This window comes from Rhamphochromis sp. 'chilingali', assembly GCF_963969265.1.
Source record: "Rhamphochromis sp. 'chilingali' genome assembly, chromosome: 17".
NCBI lineage: Eukaryota > Metazoa > Chordata > Actinopteri > Cichliformes > Cichlidae > Rhamphochromis > Rhamphochromis sp. 'chilingali'.
Window position 1 is genome coordinate 28,539,040 of NC_137944.1, and position 17,668 is coordinate 28,556,707.

Here is a 17,668-nt window from a genome sequence, read left to right on the forward strand (position 1 = left end):
AAACACACACACACACATATTGTACTGCTACTATATCCTTCTGTAATGTATTTAAGCATGCTAACACAAACACTCTACTGTCACTTACATGTTTAACAGGACAATATTAACTATAAGCGTCTTTAAACTGAATAGCAGTGTTAATACAGGCCACAATACCTCTTTAGATTTCTTCTGAAGCTCCTCTGCATCCTTTTTCAGTTTCTCTTTCTCCTTTTCAAGGTCTGCTAGGGCTTTCTTCAGGTCATCAGCTTCTCTCGTGCTCTGTAGCCTCTGTGTCTCCAACTTCTGCACAACGATTTCTGTCGTTTGTTTTTCAGTCTGTTGGAGACGAGTTTTTGCTTCGTCGGCTTGCTTCTTGAATTTCTTTGCCTCCGTTTCAGCTTTAGCTTGAGCATCGCTGAGCTCTTTCACCTTCACTTTCAGTTTCTCTGCTTCAGCTGCAACTTCAAACTGCCTCTTTCGCTCAGCTTCCAGGGATTTCTGGAAATCCTCTGTCTCCTTATCAAGGCGCTGTTGGATCTGTTGTTTGTCCTCCAAAAGTTTTTTAGCTTTTTCCTGTGCCTGGTCCTTCTGTTTCTGGAGTTCCTCTGCTTCAGCTTTTAGTTTTGTAGCCTCTTGGATGGCCTGCATTTTCTCTTTTAGCATTTTCTCTGCAAGTGCCCTCTGTTCAGCCAAGTCAGATTCAGCAATCTGCCTTTGTCTGGCAGCTTCTTCAGCTTCCACGCTGAGTCTAGCAGCTTCCTCTGCAAGGCTCTTCATTTTCTCTGCTTCCTCTGCAAGTAATTTCTGTGTACTGTCTTTGTCCTTCTTCATCAGGCGCCGGTTTTCTTCCTCAATTTTGAGCTTAAGCTTCAGGAGTTCTTCCATCTGGATCTTGACTTTCGACAACTCATCCTCCACCTGTGCCTTTTGCTTGACAGCGTCATTTACTTCACCTTTAACTCGCTGAAGCTCTTCATCCAACACCTTCTTCTGCTTATCAGTTTCATCCAGCTGAAGTTTAACCAGTGTCAGTTCCTTCTCCACCTGCGACTTCTGTGTAAGTGCTTGTTCTGCCTCTTTTTTGTGCTTGGCCATCTCTGCATCAGCCTGCTGCTTCTGCTTTAGTGCTGCTTGCTCAGCTGCAGCTCGCTTAGAGGCCTCTTCCTCTGCTTCTTTTCTCAGTTTCTCTGCATCCTTCTGAGCTTTGGCCTGTTTAGCGGCTTCTTCTTCTGCAGCTTTCTTCAGCTTTTCAGCTTCTTCTGCTTTTTGGCGGAGCAAGGCAGCCTCTTTCTCAGCTTTCTCTTTGGCTTTCTGAGCAGCTTCTGCAAGTTTCTTAGCATTTTTGAATTCGTCTTTAAGCTTCTCCTGAGCAAGGCTATCTTCTTTATTCTTACTGAGAACATCTTGAGTTTTCTGCTCTGCGGCACTGCATTTTTGTGCTGCCTCTTTGGCTACAATGACCTGCTTTTCTGCCTCTTTCTCAGCTTGCTCTTTCTGCTTATTCGCTTCTTCTGCGTTCTTTTTGAGGCGTTCGACTTCCTCCTGAGCAGCTTTGCATTGACGAGCTGCCTCCTCTTCGGCTGCAGTTATCCTCTTCACCTTCTCCTCAGCCTCTTTCCTCTTCTTCTCTTCCTCTGCAGCAAGCTTTTTTAGTTTGTCTGCCTCTTTTTCAGCCTTAAGTTTGCTCTTCTCAGTCTCATCTGCAAGATACTTCAGTTTCTTTAATTCACCCTCTAGATCTGACTTCTCTTTTGAGGCTTTCTCAAAGTTGATTCTGATGATATGAATCTCCTCTTCGACCACCTTCTTTTGCCTCAAAGTTTCTTCCACAATAGTTTTTTGTCTCACCAGCTCAGAGTCAGATGAGCTCTTAAGGTGTGTGATTTTCTCCTCAATCTCTAGCTTATGCTGAGCAGCTTGGTCCTCCAGCAGCTTTCTTTGATAAGCTTCCTCCTCAGCTTTTCTCTTTAGTCTTTCATTCTCTGCTTCTTTAGCTTTGAGGGCGATTTCCGCTTCAGTCTTTAGCCGAGTTGCCTCATTGATAGCAGACAGTTTTTCCTTAAGGATTTTTTCCGCCTCAGCTCTTTGCTGGGCTGCCTCATCTTCTGCAGTCTGCCTCTGCTTCTTCGCCTCTTCGGCGACTGATCTCAGTCTAGCAGCTTCCTCAGCCAGTTGTTTCATTTTCTGCGCTTCAGACTCAAGAAGCTGTTTGCTCTTTTCTGTGTTTGACAGTGTCACCTTCTCAGCTTCAGTCTTCATCTGTAGCAGAGCGTCCATTTCACTTCTGACTTTAGCCAGTTCGTCTTCGAGCTGTTTTCTCTGTTTTTCTGCAGCATTCACCTCGTTCTTCAAACGCTGGAGCTCACTATCCAACAGACCCCTCTGCTGCTCAGCATGTTCAAAGTCAGCCTTTAAGCGTATGCATTCTTGCTCTGCAGAAAGTTTTTGTTGGGCTATCTGTTCAGCAAATTTCCTCTGTTTTTCCAGCTCCGTTTCTGCATTCTCCTTCTGTTTAAGTGCAGCATCTTCAGCTTTAGCCCTTTTCTTGGCATCTCGCTCTGCTTCAACCTTCTGCCTCTCTGCTTCCTCTTGAGCCTGACTCTTCTTTTGAGCTTCCTCCTCAGCTTGTAGCCTCAAGCGGAGGGCTTCATTGGCTTTCTGTCTCCATGTTTCCAGCTCTTTCTCTGCTTGCTCCCTGGCTTTGTTAGCTTCTTCTTGTTGTTTCCTGAGTTTTTCGGCTTCCTCCTGTAGCTGAAGAACAGTTCCCTGCTCTTTCTTGAGGGATTCTTCCAGTTTTGTTGCCTGTTCATTGAATGACATAGCTTTGGTTTGCAACTGTGTGGCAGCAGACTTCTGTGCCACCTCTTCTACAACTTTAATCTGCCTCAGTTTTTCCTCCTCAGCCTGTTTCATGCGCCTCTCTGCCTCTTCGGCTTGTAGTTTAAATTTCTGCAGGTCATCCAGTGCTTTCTGCTTTTGTTTGGCTGCCTCTTTTTCGGCTTCAGATTTACGCTTTAGCTCATCTTCAGCATTTTTCTTTTTCTGAGTCTCCTCAGTCACCTGTTTGCGAAGCCTTTCCGCCTCGTCTTGAGCAGCCTTCCTGAGCTTCTCAGCTTCAGCAGCTTTGTCTCTGAGCTGCTGTAACTCAGTCTCAGCTGTGCCCTTCTGTTTCATTGTTGCCTCCAACTGAATCCTAATTATGTGGATTTCTTCCTCGATCTTGGTACGACTGATGAGCGCCTCTTCCAGCTGCTGACTCTTGGACTTGATCTCCTGCTCTGACAGACTCTTCAGCTGATGCAGCTCCTGCTGAATGTTTTGCTTCTGTTTTTCAGCATCCACTGCAACGTCTTGTCTCTTATTGGCCTCTTCCTTCATCTTTAACTTCAGCTCCTCGGCCTCTTTCTCTGCTTTGGCCACAGACTTAGCGTGAGCTTCAGCCAACTGTTTCTGCTTATCTAATTCCGCCTGCATCTCTGCCATCCGTTTCCTCTCCGCTTCTTTAACTTTTTCAGAAGCTTTCTGCATTAATAAAAGAGTGAAGGGAGCTGCATGTTAGAGGTTTTAGATTATAAAATACAACTATAGGCATAGTTATGGCTAAATATACACAACACAGATTTTTAACTGGAGAGATAATTCTGCATTGGGAAATGCTTTTCACGTTCATTTAACGTATGGCACACAATGTATGACACTTTACTTCACAACACCGGACAACACTACAAGTTGCTTTCATGCATAATCTGTGTAAAAAGTCTGGTAATATTATACGGTCATTATTATTGTGGAGTTGGTAAAAACAACTGCAAATTCTGTTTACAAGTGAACTCATCACAGTGTTAATATTTTGAAGGTGTGGAGGTTTTGTTGCTGGTGATGTATTTTAGTGAAAAACTTGGATATGTAATCGCTAGAATTTAATTCAGTCACAATTTTATACATTTCTCTCCACCACTCATTGATTTTCTTAACATAAATAGGTTTATTGAAAAGTGTAAAATAATAGGAAAGAAAATAGGCAAATGATAAATAATTAGCAGCATGCAAAAAGTGCCGAGTGCAGATTAAATAATCAAACATATATATTTTTGCAGCAATCGGGATGAAAAGAACATCGAGCGTAGTGATGCAGCAAACACAGCATGACTTCATGTAACATTTAACACAGCAAGCTTGGATTTAAATGCACGTGACACGACACAAATCCAAGATCCCTCAAGTCTGAGATGAGTTCTGTTAGATAAGAAGGTGTTGTTGTGGTGACTGATACCTACAAGGAAGGTTCAACACTTTAGAAACCTGTCACATTGACCTTTAAACTGACGTCTGGTTTGAGAGAGGAGCTGATTTCTTTTGTAATAGAACATAGTTTCCACATTTTATTTGCTAGAGGAAATCATTAGAAGCAATCACTCAACTGTCATTTATCAAGCTCCCTTGTTCATAAGGGGCTGCCACAGCAGCTAGCTCTGCGTGTTTGATTTGGCAGATTTATCGGGCACAACAAGTAGTAAAATAAACAACAACAAAAAAAAAAATTGACTGGCTTTGCTGCTTGTCTTTCTCTTTAAAACTAATCTTTGAGTTTTGGACGTGTGAAAACACCGCTCCCATTCAGGGATTTTAAAAATCTAAAGGCTAATCAGAATGTGAAATCTTAATTTGCTGTGGTGCTAAACAGTACCGTCAACAATCAGCTACATTATAATTTGATTTATTAAGGCAAGAGAAACAATTATAATAGCTTGCAAATCTCATTAAATGACAATATCTAGACTTCCAAAACCAACATCTTACAGTAAGCTGATGCTCAGCCAGATAAATTAAAGTTCCTAAGTTATTACTGAACCAAGAACACTGTCAATAATGAAAGATTTCCAAATACGCGTGAACCTTCCCTTCACTACAGACACGAATCTGACGTGAAGACGAATGAAATGGGCTGAGAGGATTGTTTTTAAATACCTGGTGCTTTGGGGTTAATTCATCTCTTAAGCACGTGATTAATACTCATCATGACAAAGCACTGGCGAGCAGGTCAAAGGGATCAAACAAAACAGAAAGTTAGAAAGGAAGAAAAAAGGGTGGGGAGGGGAAGCAAAGGTAAATTTTAAAATAATGCATCTGAGAAGGTAGGAAGCCTGAAGCCTTTAAAATACGAGTGTGGGGGGTTTCAGGAAGAAATGAAGAAGTGATTATCAAATTTAAATTGTTGGAAAAGCAGTTGAGCAGTTCGAAAATGTGACTGAATTCAGGGCCAAATCACAGTCATGTTTACAGATCGTGTGAAATGATTTGGCTAAATACACATAGTGTCGGGGAATGAGAGACATATAGCGTAGTGGGGATGTGATGTGCGGTAACAGTAGGATGAAATTGTTTGCTTCAGCACTGTATGCCTAAAATTATGTCTGCACTCTTGGTAACAGACACACAATTTTGATGCTGTTTGATGGAAAACGATTTGCCATACATTACATTAGTGAGGACTTAACTGCACTGTTGTGTCTACTGAGTGTGCACACTTACCTCTTCTTCCTCCAGGCGGCGCTGTGTGTCTGTGATGAATTTGATGTACTGACTGGTGAGAGTCAACAGCTCACTGTAGCGTGTTCTCAGCGTAACATACTGAAAAAAACAAAGTAAAATTCACTTCACTAAATCGAATGAATGATTATTCTTTTTTTAGTCATATATCCTCATATGCGATGCTCTCCTCTTGACTTTTAATGTGAGGAGAAAGCAGAATGTATTCCCAAAATGCCAAAATGGGCAGAGGTGACAATTTCGGGATAATCATTGAGTTAGTTTCATGTTTAAAGAACAAATATGCCTGATTAACAGTCTTCTTCAACATAATTAAATACAAGCAGCTTATAGATCTTTATTGAAGCTGCATTTAGTTTCCCTTCTGTTAGTTTCCATCATGTTCTGCTGAGATTTGCACAGATTTTTCCTGTTGGCAGCTAAACACAGTGACAGGTTAACCATCATGAAAGCTTCCCCTACTTCCTTCACAGCCAGACTGTTCAAAAACTGTTGGTCCTGCTGTGTCTGACTGTTGAAAGCTAGAGTCAATCAAAACATGTCCCGATATGTTGGACGAGGAATAAGAAATAAACACGCTGTTCAGTCCACATGAAGTGGAACACCTGGTCCACCTACTGCTGGCAGCTCAACAGCTGTGTTTGTAAGGCCTACCTCCTGAATGATGTTATCGGATGCACACTCCATTTTGGGCTTTTTCAGAGGAGATGCTATGGGATCCTGGAGGGCTTTGTAGGTCAAAATCTGGAACTCGTAGTCCTGAAAACAAGAAGGGGGAAAAATTAATGTTAAGTTAAGCAGCAAACTTTTATTTTTTTAAAAGTTGAAAATTTTCAGTATTTACTTTGACAGAGTCGATATAAGCCTTTGCATTTTTCTGGCAATTTTCAACCTCCTCCTTGTTTTTCTCAATTTCTCCCAGGAGTTTCTGTAAATATGATTTAAAACAGAGAATATATCATGATTAGAAACTATTTCAGTGCATACTTCACAAACCAAGCATGATTCACACCAGGGGAGTCAAAAATATAAGTGGAGTGAATTTTTTTATTTTTTTGTGACACCCCAGTGAACACCAGAGGGCATGATGACTCTTCTACGCTTTGCCCCACACAACTTATTCTTTCCCTTTACAATACCTTCTCCTGTGCCAGCTGCTCCCTGAGAGCCTTGCTGTCCCCGATTGGCACAGCCTGAATTTTCTCCTGCCTCTGCTTCGCTTCTTCGAGCCAGCGGATGAGCCACTCGTAACTTTCGCGGTAGGAGTTCATGTTGCGCCCCAGGAGGCCGAGCTCCCGCTGCCTCAGGTCCATCTGTGCAAACACAGCTTGCCACCGCTCCAGGAGGCTTCCGACCAGTTGACGGTAATGCTCCAGATCAGCATCGCGCTCGCTGTGAATCCTCGTCATTTTGTCATTCATAGCCGTCGCCCTCCTAAGCTCGTCCTGCAGGCGGTCGAATATCACCTGGTTGGCCTCTGCTTCGGCACGCATGGACTGCACACAGAAAACAGCAAAATTACCACAAAAATGAAGCAGTCTGACACAGAAACAAACCTGGAAAATGCAGAAACATCTTGATACCTTCAGCTGACTGCGCTGATCCTCCACTTCCTTCTCATCACCAGGAACTTTACTGACGTCGCGCAGACGAGTCTCGTAACTCTTCAGCGTGTCTTCTGCATCTTTAGTGTTTCTGATCACGACATCGATCGTCTTCAGCCTGAAAACAAGATGTTCGCACTTTAGGAACAGCAAAAAAACGCAAACACATAGCTGTGGCTTAAAATCCATCAGCAAGTTCTTGGGAGAATCGCTAAGCCTCACTTGTCCAGGTAGACCGAGGAGAGGCCGTAAACATGATCCATCTTCTTCAGAGTCATGTCCAGTTCAGAGCGCAGCATCGGGGCGGAGCTGGACTGCTGAGGAGAAGCCAGAACCTCCTCGGTCTTTTCAGCAATGGAGCTCAAGTCGTTCTTCAAGCCCTCCAGCTCAGACTGCACTTTCTGTTACAAACAAACAGGAAGATAACTTGCTAGACGACCACTTATTGTTTACTCATATTTATTTCTGCATTCATCTTTGTGTTTTGCACCATTTGCTCTGCCGTCTTCAGGGCGCAGGCTTTCAGTGGTTCCTTGTCGACAGGCTGGCGGAGACGCGTCACCGTTCGATTCTCGCAGCCTTCCAGCCTCAGCCGAAGGTCCTTGATCTTCGTCAGGTAGGTTTTGCACACAGTCTCGTCTTGCTCTCCTAGTTGGAACAACACATATTGGATTTTATATGTATTTAAAAGACGACTAAATCTCTTTATATAAGCCATTTTTAGCAATTTAAGAATTTGAACTAACTGCAAGAGGTGCAGTATTAGTTTCAGGATCCTAAAAGTTAAAGCAGTTATTTCACAGAATTGCCTGTGTTTCTCTGGATGGTTAAATTTTTGTTAACCAATTTAACTTCCTAAGAATAAAAAAAAATTCTGATTTCTCAAAAAAATCATAAATCTCATTAAGCTAGATTAGAATTTTCCATGATCTGCAAACTGAATGTACTTCTTCATGCATTAATTGTTCCATGTTGGCTATATTTCATATGTGTTAATTTGATCAATTAAGTGCTTTTTCCATTCGTTGATTAATAGTGGGGATCAGCTGCCATTAAAATCCATGCACAGAGACAGGAATGCATTGATAAGTGATGTTAGGAGGGATTCCCAGAATCTATGAGGATGATTAAGTTGATTGAGGTGAAGCATGAAATGAAACATGACAGAACAACAGCTCTCAGCCAGTCAAAAGCTCCTAGCGCACATCAGCCACTTTATTGGAAACACCTTACCTGCTCTGGGTGGCACATAGTCTGAAATGTGAATGCAACGGTCAACTTACACACAAATGACTGAAACACAACTCGTGCAAATGAGAAATGATTTTTAAAAAATATGTAAACAGAACACAGACATGAAAATGTTTCAGGAAATGCTGAGGTGATAAAAGAAACTGATGTTTCAGAAAGAAACTGTGCAAACCTTGCTCTGCAGAGCTGACCATTGTGTTGTAGTGCTGGTTGGCTAGGTTGTAGTTGGACTCCACCTGCATACGATCCTCAGCCCCAAACATCTGGGAGTCCTGGCTGTCTCTCAGGAAGTCCTGATAGTGCTGCTCCAGGTTCCTCAGTGCTAGTCGGTACTCCTCCACCCTCAGCGTCTTAAACTACAGTGGTAACAAGGATGGTGGCTGATATTAAACATTATGAAAACAGCAGTTCAATAGAAAGCTGTGTCTGTATGTACAGTACCGAGGAGAGTGCAATTAATAATAATAATAATAATGATAATAATAATAATAATGGATACTTTATTGATCCCCATGGGGAAATTACTTGTTTTTCTCTGCATTTGACCCATTCACTCAGTGAAGCAGTGGGCAGCCCACTAAGCAGGCGCCCGGGGAGCAGTGTGTAGGGACGGTACCTTGCTCAGGGGTACCTCAGGGTAGCCGTTAAGTGGATTCGAACCGCCGACCTTCCGATCATGGGGCGACCACTTTACCTACTGAGCTATCCCTGCCCCCAATTATCAACTATAAACCAAGTAAAAATAATGTTTCATAATGTTTTTGAAGAAAAATCAATTGATCGTAACAACAAATCTGCACATGCATAATCGTTACCTATCAATATTTTGGGGGGAAGTTTTTATGAACTGTTTTGACAGCAAATTGATATACTAGAGAATAACTAATGTGTACTGTTCTGTTCAGCAGATCTACTGACAGGATCTTGAGTTAATCTTAATCTGTCTTACCCAGATATCCTTCCACGTATCCTCAGATACCGTCTAGACACAGTTCGCACTTCCATTTCTGCATAACATGTGCAGCTGAGTAATCTTTGAAGTTTTGCTGTCTATTATTAGCCCCATTAGAGTTTTTCTGCCTCACAGGCATAAATCTAATGTTATTGCAAAATGAGGTAAAATGCACCCCAACAGCAGTCATTTCAGCCCTGCTTTCATTGATACCACCAAAAACTATTTTCCGAAAGGTTTCACATTGTGCTGTTACCATGCTGATGTTCCAGCTTTTAATGATGTGGATGTCTCTCATCAGGTACTGCCAGGACAGCAGGCTCTTCATGTCCACAAACAGCGTCTGCCACATGTTCTGCAGCCTCTGGAGGTTTCCGTCCAGCCTGAAGAACGTGAGGTGGAGGTTAGTCTCCAGCGTGTGCACACACAAACGTGCGCATGCGTTACAAATTCAGCCGGGTGTTCTTTGACTCACCCGGCAACACTGTTCACAGCGTCCCTGTTGGTGGGTGGAATCAGGAAGCAGATAGATGGGACAGACGCCTCGTTGCCTTTATCATTCAGCACCTTCCACTTGTAGGGCTGCGAGTTATTCAGCAGAGCGCATTCATCGCCTCTGTGGACTGTGATCTGGAAGAAGATGAAAACAGCAGCTCATAACTGGCTAGATTTTACTGTATATTTTTTTTAATGTTATGTCCTTTCAGCGTAATAGAAGTGAACCAAAGCAGGACACAAGTTGAAACTCAATTAAGAATTTCACACTCACCATAAACAACTTAGGAAGTCTATGGCTTACCTCCATCTGCTTGAAGTCACAAACAGCCTGGACGGGCAGCTTTCCCTTTATCGGAGTAGCAGGGTTACGTGGTTTCAGCTGGACGATGGTCTTGGCTCTCCGCTTCAGGCCTTCCAGGTGAGTTTTGAACTCATTCAGTTGCTCTTTCTCATCCTGGGAAGAGCACATAAAATTCTCAAACTCTAATTCAATAATTCAAAGACATGCAGCCTAAAACGAAGCTCCCACAAACAGAAGAGTAAATATTTCATGCTGCTTTAACGGTGTGGATTTGTTTGCCAGTTCACAGTTTCTGGATGAGCTTAAAGGAGCAAAACACTGGTGAATAAACCCACAGCTGCATCCTGAAGCAGATCTTCCAGCCGTGTGACCGTGATGGTGCGGTCGCAGGTGTACTTCCTCTTCATAGTGTCTTGGATCTTTTTAATCTTCTCCTCTGCCTCCTTCACGTCAGAGAAGAACTGGATCGAGAGAAAAGTAGACCAATTAAGCTGCAGTGGTTTAAAACACATTAAAAACCTGCAGAAAGGGACAGATTTAGTGACGGCCAGCTAACTCGCCAGACATGCGGAGAGCAGTCTTTAAGTGTGGATACCTTGTCATGCTGATAATCATACCTGATAGTAGGCAGTGTTTTCTTTCAGGTGAGTTTCAATGCAGCAGCACAGCTGGAGGATCCAACTCCACTGAGTCTGCAGGGCTCCAGTGAAGGCCTGAGGAAGAGGAAGGATGGAAGGGGAGAGAAGAAAAAGCACATATGAGAAGAAAATAATAATTTATATTTAAAGTTCAACAACATGTGCTCAGCGTCCCACCTCGATGGTCTTCTTGGCTGGGTGTCCGTCCCTCAGCAGTTTGTCTCCTGTGGTCTGGACACCGTTCACTTTCTTCTCCCGGAGCTCCAACTCTCTCATCAAACCCTGCTCCACAGAAACGACAACCAATCATATCAGTACCATCGTCATAACAAGAAATGAGAAACCCACAAGAACATCTCAGTATTACTGTACCGAGTAGTTTTCTTTCTTGGCTGCCATGTTGGTGTTTCGCTCGCTCCAGTCGTAGTTCACCTCCTCTTCCTCTTTCTCATTCAGCCACATCAGCTCTTTGGTTGCTGAAGTGACAAAGGCATGAAGCTGGTCCATGTAGCGCAGGCGAGCCTTTGAGGAGTTCTACAGTAATGGTGACACGTTAGGAAACATTTTTGCAGGGTTAGGAAGAAAACTGGATGGTATTTAAAACATCAAGGAAAATTTTCAGGGTGTTTCTGAACTTCAATGAAAACAGCTGTCGAGTTTGACCTCTCTACAAGACAACAGTGTTTTTTGATTTTAGCGACTCGTTCGTATTTACCAGGAGCTTGCCGTATTGTAGCTCCAGTTTTCCCAGATAGTCACGGTAAGCAGCTTTGCTGGCAGGTGAAATCTGACTCTGGAACAGATGAGAGACGCCGTAGAAAGAGATCATTAAGAAGAACTACTGATGAGAGTTCAGTCTGTTCAACAATTTCCACAGAAAGTCCACATTTCAGTTGATAACTACCCAACACGTTTTTTGCTTGTCATTGCTGGTGTCTCATTTATGAAACATAAGGCTTCCAGGTTAAATCCACCTCTTTGCAAAATCTCATTCTTTTACACAAATTGCCGGAAAAATCCAGGATGTGTGCAGCGATTCAGAGGTGGACACTAAGCTAACGCTCTACTGCCAAATACCAATTTTCCTCCTGAGATTAAATCTCTCTCTGCCTCATCTACAACACTGTCGCGGATACTTGGTGCCAACATACCTCATCAGCCTTGGCTCTGTCTATCTTGGAGCGGAACTCCTCCACACACTGATGGAGGCCTCGTTGGCTGCCCAGCTGGGACTCCACGCTGGGAAGGTCCGAGCCCCACTGCCCTTCGTCCACCCGTCGCTGGTTTTCCTCCACCCAGCTCAGCAGATCCTGGATGTAGCGCAGCGTGACTTCATCCAGCTCGGGCCGCACCCTCACGGGGGCCTGCTGCAGGACCTGGGCGCTGTGGACCTGGGTCGTGTGGACTTGGGTCATGGGGATCTGCGTCATGGGGATTTGTGTGATGGTCACACCTGACTTGAGGCGCAGATTGTACTCGCTACGGAGGTTTACAAGCCGCTCATGGAGGCGATAAACTCTAAAGACAGAAACATGTGATGAAAAAAACGTTCATCGATTTAAAATGTAAAGTTCTAAGATTCACTAGTTTGACATTTAAAGTAATTAGAAAGGAAAAAATTGACTAATTAAATTGATTAAATCCCATGATGTCTGTAGAGCTTGATTTCTTTTGTACCTGCGATACATTTGTTCAGCTTGAAGGTGGCGTCCATCTTTTAGCAGCTGAACGTCATTGAAGAGGAGGCGGATCATCCCTTCTGCTTTTTCCAGATCTGCCTCCATCTCTGCTGTGTGCTTTGCAGGTTTCCCTGAGCTCATCAGCCTCACATCCTTCAACAGACAAGTTTTCACATCTCTTTATTTTACTGCAAATAATTTGCACAAAGATGCTTTTATTGGCTGTCCTTAAGAGTTTGTGTCTCACCGTCTGCAGCAGAGTCTCCACCTGGTTGAGCTGCTCCTCGCACACCCCTGACTCCATCTGGACCTTGCTGACAACCCTCTGAAGTCGCTCCAGCCTGCAGGGAAGATGAAAGGTCAGAGGTCAGAAAAGAATTCAAACAGTGCAAACTGACAAGCAGGGATTTCCCTACAGGATACTTTCTCTTCTTTCTCAAAAGTAAAAATGTTAATAATAATTTAAAAAAGAAAAACTTTGAAAGGATATATTAAAGCACTCACTCCGTCTTCTGGCGGAATAAATACTTTAACGCATATCCCTGATGCATGAAAGCCATGTTGTTGCTCCTTTTTGAGCTGTGTGTGCCCAGCAATGCAGAGATGATCTGAAACAACTAAACTAGAAGCTGTGCCCTCCCTTCCTTGTGATTAGACAACAACTTTATGAGAGACTATTTAGTCTAAGGCTATTGCCATGGAGACGACACAGCCATCATGTGTTTGCCCTAATATGATCGGTACTTACTAATCCACAAAGCCGACTCAGTTTAATTTTATTGCCAAAGTGGACGTTATCATTAGGAGATGAGTCATGCTCGTGGTCAAACTGGAACAGTTTCCTCATGCTTTGTGGTTTTGCTGCCGTTTTGTGCTTTGGCAACACAGCGCATGTGATGAGGTTTGGATAACAGCCTGGTTACCTCTCAAATTCAGTCCTGAGGAGACGCTCCCTCTCCAGGATGGCGACATGCAGACGACCCCATTCCTTCTCCACATCTAAAGGGTGATAACCTGGCGGCACTTTGACCTGACCAGCCTGAACCGCACCCTGCGAAAGATAACAAACAACATACAAAAAAACATAAGATAATATCTGTGATCATTTAAGGCCTCAAATTCTGCTCAGTCTCAGATTATTTATCTTAAGCGATAATTCTGTGCTCCAGGGAAAAAATAAACATTTATAAAACTGGGTCTAATTTATTGATGGTGGGAAGATTTTCCTTAAAAGATTTTCAGACTGAAGGGGTACGCTCAGTGGGCCGTGGACATAGCAGTATTTGGAAAGATGTCCTTTAATTTATGTATTTTTTTAGTGACTTTTGTAAGCGTGGAAAAACAGGTGGGATTTTAGTTTATTACTGCAAATAAATGGACACTATTTTCTATTTGTTTTGCACTTTGCTTTTGCAAATCTATCTTCTTTTTATCTGTCGTTTACAAATACAGAAATGTATTTGGAACCAAGACTATTTGTTATGTGCTGCGGTTTGGTGGGATAACTATTTAAAATATTAGCCTTTCATCCCTTCATATTTTTTGTGACTGCTGATTTTTGTTCTGCTGGGAAATCTCACCTCAAAAGACTTGAAGATGTGTTTGGAGCGGTTCTTGTCTGCCTCTTTGGCAGGAAGCTCCGTTTCCTTGAACTTCAGAAACTGACGCCAAAGAACCTGCAGATGATAAACGTAAATAACAAAAGAACAAAAAACACGTTGATCGTCAGCTACTTGATCTGTGTCACACTGATTCTTTCAGATTGTAGGACGCGATCTAGTCACCTCAATCTCTTCGTAGCTGGTGGGGAACTTCCTCTCCTCAAAAACGAGGATGTGGTGTCTGATCCACTGCAGCAGCATGGTGACCAGCTCATAGTACTCCTGCCAACGCAGCTCCAGCTCCTGAAGCACAGATGTTCAAAATAATTACATGCTGATGTTTTCCAGATTGTCCACATGTGATTTCTTTTGTGCTAAATTTCTCAGGCTGCAACTTCAAAATTAACAGGATGATCATTTCTATGTATTTTACATATAATAATAATAATAAGTAAATGCAAGCTTATAATGACTATAATGCAAGCTCAGGGCATTTAAATAAGAATAACTCTTAATATTGCATTTATATTTTGCATTTTACTGCTGCAGATAAAAGGCGGCACCCGAGATGTTGCCTCTGCTGCTGAATAATTAATCAGTGATGACAAAAAGGTGGGCTCACATTGGCTTTGACACCATCCTGGACGTCTGGTACCCTGGGCATGGCATCATACAGAGAGGACACATATGTGATGATGGATTTCTCATCTGGATGGGGCACATCGACATCTGTACAGAGCAACAAAGACGGAAAAAAACTGTCATGTTTCAGGGAAATGAAAAAGATGGATGAGTGGTGACTTGAAGTTCCTTAGCTACCAACTTGAATACCAAGTCTATTTGTGGGACCTCTGAAATATTAAAACACAAAAACACTCACTCATGTATTCGTTCCCGTTTTGCAGCATATAAATATCAAACTATTAACAGCTAATACGTAGATTTCCACTCGTACAGCAGTGCAGGCAGGAGAATTAAAGGAAAGGGAAAACGCTTTGCCTACAATTAAAAGTGACTAAACTCATGCTTAAGTGTTCCCTAAACTAAATGTTTGAGGGTGACTGTGCTCACCTTCGGGGTCCAGCAGTCTGGTGACACCCAGCTCTCTCTCTGCCACGCTGAAGGCCTGCTCCAGGTTCTGCTGGTTGGACTGTCGGTACACTTGACTCATATCGATCAGAGAGGGTCTGCAGGCAGTAATCAGCCAGGAAGAACAGTGAGCGGAATCAGAGCAATACACTTTATTACTGCTGATCCAGATTTGATTTAAATGATAGATGACGGCAAGAAAACATGAGGTTAATTAACAAGGTTGGGCTTAATCTGAGTGTTAAATTATAAAAAATGCCCTAAAATGTGCAAAAAATATCGGTTTTCAGTATAAATATCAGCAAAAATGCTTCTGAAAACTATTTAATAATCCCATTTTTTTCATGAAAACACTAATTGATAAATAATCTCTGAAGCTCTATTGACAGGTTAAAATGATACAAGTTACATATTTCATGAGTCAAGTTGCTGGAGGCTAGCTGGTCACGTCTAGTATCTCTATTACAATATGAAGGGCAGGCAAAGACAAGACTTGCTACCACAATGAAGATTAAAATTAAACAACACAGACAGTTTTTTTTCTCTGTGCACTTTGCCAGGAAGTTTACCGCAATGTAATAACATGCGGGAACAAGCTCAGAGCATCTTAAGGGATCAAAATCCAATAAACTTCAGAGAGAAAGGTTGCATAAGGACACAGAATATCCAGTAAATTCTCCATACACTTCCACAACTCTCTGTATGTAGTACTCCTTTTGGGGTTCTCTGTCACCATAGCGCGCCTGTCTGTAGGAGTGTCTTTCTCTGCTCAGGTGCATGACGTGACGCTCTGATCCTAGCTCCTGCTCCTCGCTCTGGGAGCCTCGACTGGGGCGGGCACATAAGCTGTGCGAGCTTTGACCCGAGTCAAATGAGCTCTCGGTGGGAACATCCTCACAGAACATGATCACCCGCTCATCCAGGTCACTGAGGGAGCCCAACGTGCTGCTGGAGGCGCTGTTCAGACGCCTCTTCGAGCGGAACTTTCTCTTCAGGCTGTGCATCGTAGTAAGAGCCAAGTTTCCAAGCTTTGATTTTGCAAAAGCAGAAGCTAATTAAAAAAAAACCCAAAACGTGACGCAATGGAAACCAGTTAGAAATTCCAGTCTTGCCGCTTCCTGCTGGGATCCAAATAGTTATTGTCCGTTTTCTTATTTTGTTTTTTTAGAGTCCTCACTGCAGTCCTCAGCACATCCTTCTCTTCCTCTACCAAGAAAGAAACTGTGGCAGAGGAGTTCGAGTGCTAGCGTTTTGCTGTAACCTGCCAAGCCTCCACCTCCAGGGCAGCCCTTTTTTCCTCAATTTAATATGATACACCCGTTCTGTCTCTTATTTCACAGAATAATGCCAGCTCAAGTCGACTTTCTAATAGTGTGCTGTTTTGTCTGCCATGTGCTGCAGGAGCTGGAGGTTTGTGCAAACAGAATCAAAGTGGCACTCCACCCAAAGTACATGTTTCGAGCGTATAGTCACCTCCTTCGGGTTTGATGGGTGGCTCTTAAACACCAGTTTCCTTACTGACAAGGACAACGGCAGCTGTAGTACACTTAAAGTCACGACACTTCTTATAGTGACAGTTTTGAACAGCAGCAAATGGTTTATTTTGTTCTATTTTTTACTCATACATACAACAAAATAAAGCATTTCCATCCGAATTACTTTCTATTTAACCTTATTTTGATGAACCAGAGATTGTTTGGGACATGTTGAACAGCAGAAAATCTGATTAAGCTTCTTTGGAAGTTATGTTACATCCAATAAAAACTCCTGCAAGCCACATGGTCAATTATATCCTTTTATATACGTCTTTTCTACTCTTATAGAAACTTAAATAGCTTTGCACAAACTGACCACAGATGGTTTTTAAAGCATCCTTTTATGCCGTACAGTACAGCGTCTGACACATTTTAGCCTAAACTACCTTATTTAAAAGCTGTTTATTGTGCCTGAAAGTAAAATTTAGTGCTTTTAAAAGCATTTACTGTGCAAGTGTTAATTACTGTATTTAATCACCAACTGTTAAGGTATCTGTCAACACAAATTCTTCAGTTGTGACTCAAGCACAAGCAGCATGTGCAAAACGATGCACAAAAAAAGGAAAAAGAAAAGTAAAGATATCATAACAGAATATCTGAAGAGACAGTTTATTACTGCTTCAGTTATTGTACCTCCTTCACAGCAAGGCACGCACAGGTGGACTTAATAAGAGCTCACAAGTTAAATTAAGTGTCCCAGTAAATCATAGCATTAAAGACGCAAACAAAAATACATAATTTAACTAATGAAATTATACTAATAAAGTTACAGTTTGCTGAAAATCATGCATTTAGATGTAACTCATAAATGTTAAATACTGGAGTTTAAGGAAATGTTTTTAGTTACAAAATATCTGAATTCAGAATGAATGAATGAAATAATGAATGAAGTCTCCCTTGACTTTTCTCTTAATGTTTGATTTATAGTAAGTGTTCCATATTTGTGTCCTGACAAGTCCAACACTGCACGAATGCCAAATTCAAA

The 17,668-nt window shown here is 42.4% G+C and overlaps 1 protein-coding gene across 7 annotated transcripts in view; it reads right to left on the bottom strand.

The window, feature by feature from the left end:
- Positions 1-17,668, bottom strand: part of pleca (plectin a) — a 96,764-nt gene that overhangs the window by 8,065 nt on the left and 71,031 nt on the right. For 6 of the 7 annotated variants that reach the window (XM_080863849.1, XM_080863854.1, XM_080863855.1 and 3 more), the window contains exons 7-32: positions 15,131-15,246; positions 14,682-14,788; positions 14,243-14,362; positions 14,039-14,134; positions 13,382-13,509; positions 12,706-12,799; positions 12,457-12,611; positions 11,931-12,297; positions 11,495-11,572; positions 11,152-11,313; positions 10,957-11,061; positions 10,759-10,854; positions 10,477-10,602; positions 10,142-10,294; positions 9,818-9,972; positions 9,599-9,725; positions 8,563-8,746; positions 8,373-8,393; positions 7,630-7,787; positions 7,362-7,540; positions 7,119-7,257; positions 6,675-7,031; positions 6,380-6,463; positions 6,190-6,294; positions 5,518-5,616; positions 160-3,507 (exon numbers count right to left, since the gene is read on the bottom strand). In XM_080863849.1, coding sequence (XP_080719975.1) covers positions 160-3,507; positions 5,518-5,616; positions 6,190-6,294; positions 6,380-6,463; positions 6,675-7,031; positions 7,119-7,257; positions 7,362-7,540; positions 7,630-7,787; positions 8,373-8,393; positions 8,563-8,746; positions 9,599-9,725; positions 9,818-9,972; positions 10,142-10,294; positions 10,477-10,602; positions 10,759-10,854; positions 10,957-11,061; positions 11,152-11,313; positions 11,495-11,572; positions 11,931-12,297; positions 12,457-12,611; positions 12,706-12,799; positions 13,382-13,509; positions 14,039-14,134; positions 14,243-14,362; positions 14,682-14,788; positions 15,131-15,246 — 6,859 coding nt within the window. The remainder of the gene's footprint in view (positions 1-159; positions 3,508-5,517; positions 5,617-6,189; positions 6,295-6,379; positions 6,464-6,674; positions 7,032-7,118; positions 7,258-7,361; positions 7,541-7,629; positions 7,788-8,372; positions 8,394-8,562; positions 8,747-9,598; positions 9,726-9,817; positions 9,973-10,141; positions 10,295-10,476; positions 10,603-10,758; positions 10,855-10,956; positions 11,062-11,151; positions 11,314-11,494; positions 11,573-11,930; positions 12,298-12,456; positions 12,612-12,705; positions 12,800-13,381; positions 13,510-14,038; positions 14,135-14,242; positions 14,363-14,681; positions 14,789-15,130; positions 15,247-17,668) is intronic. The other variant, XM_080863853.1, reaches the window with a different exon arrangement.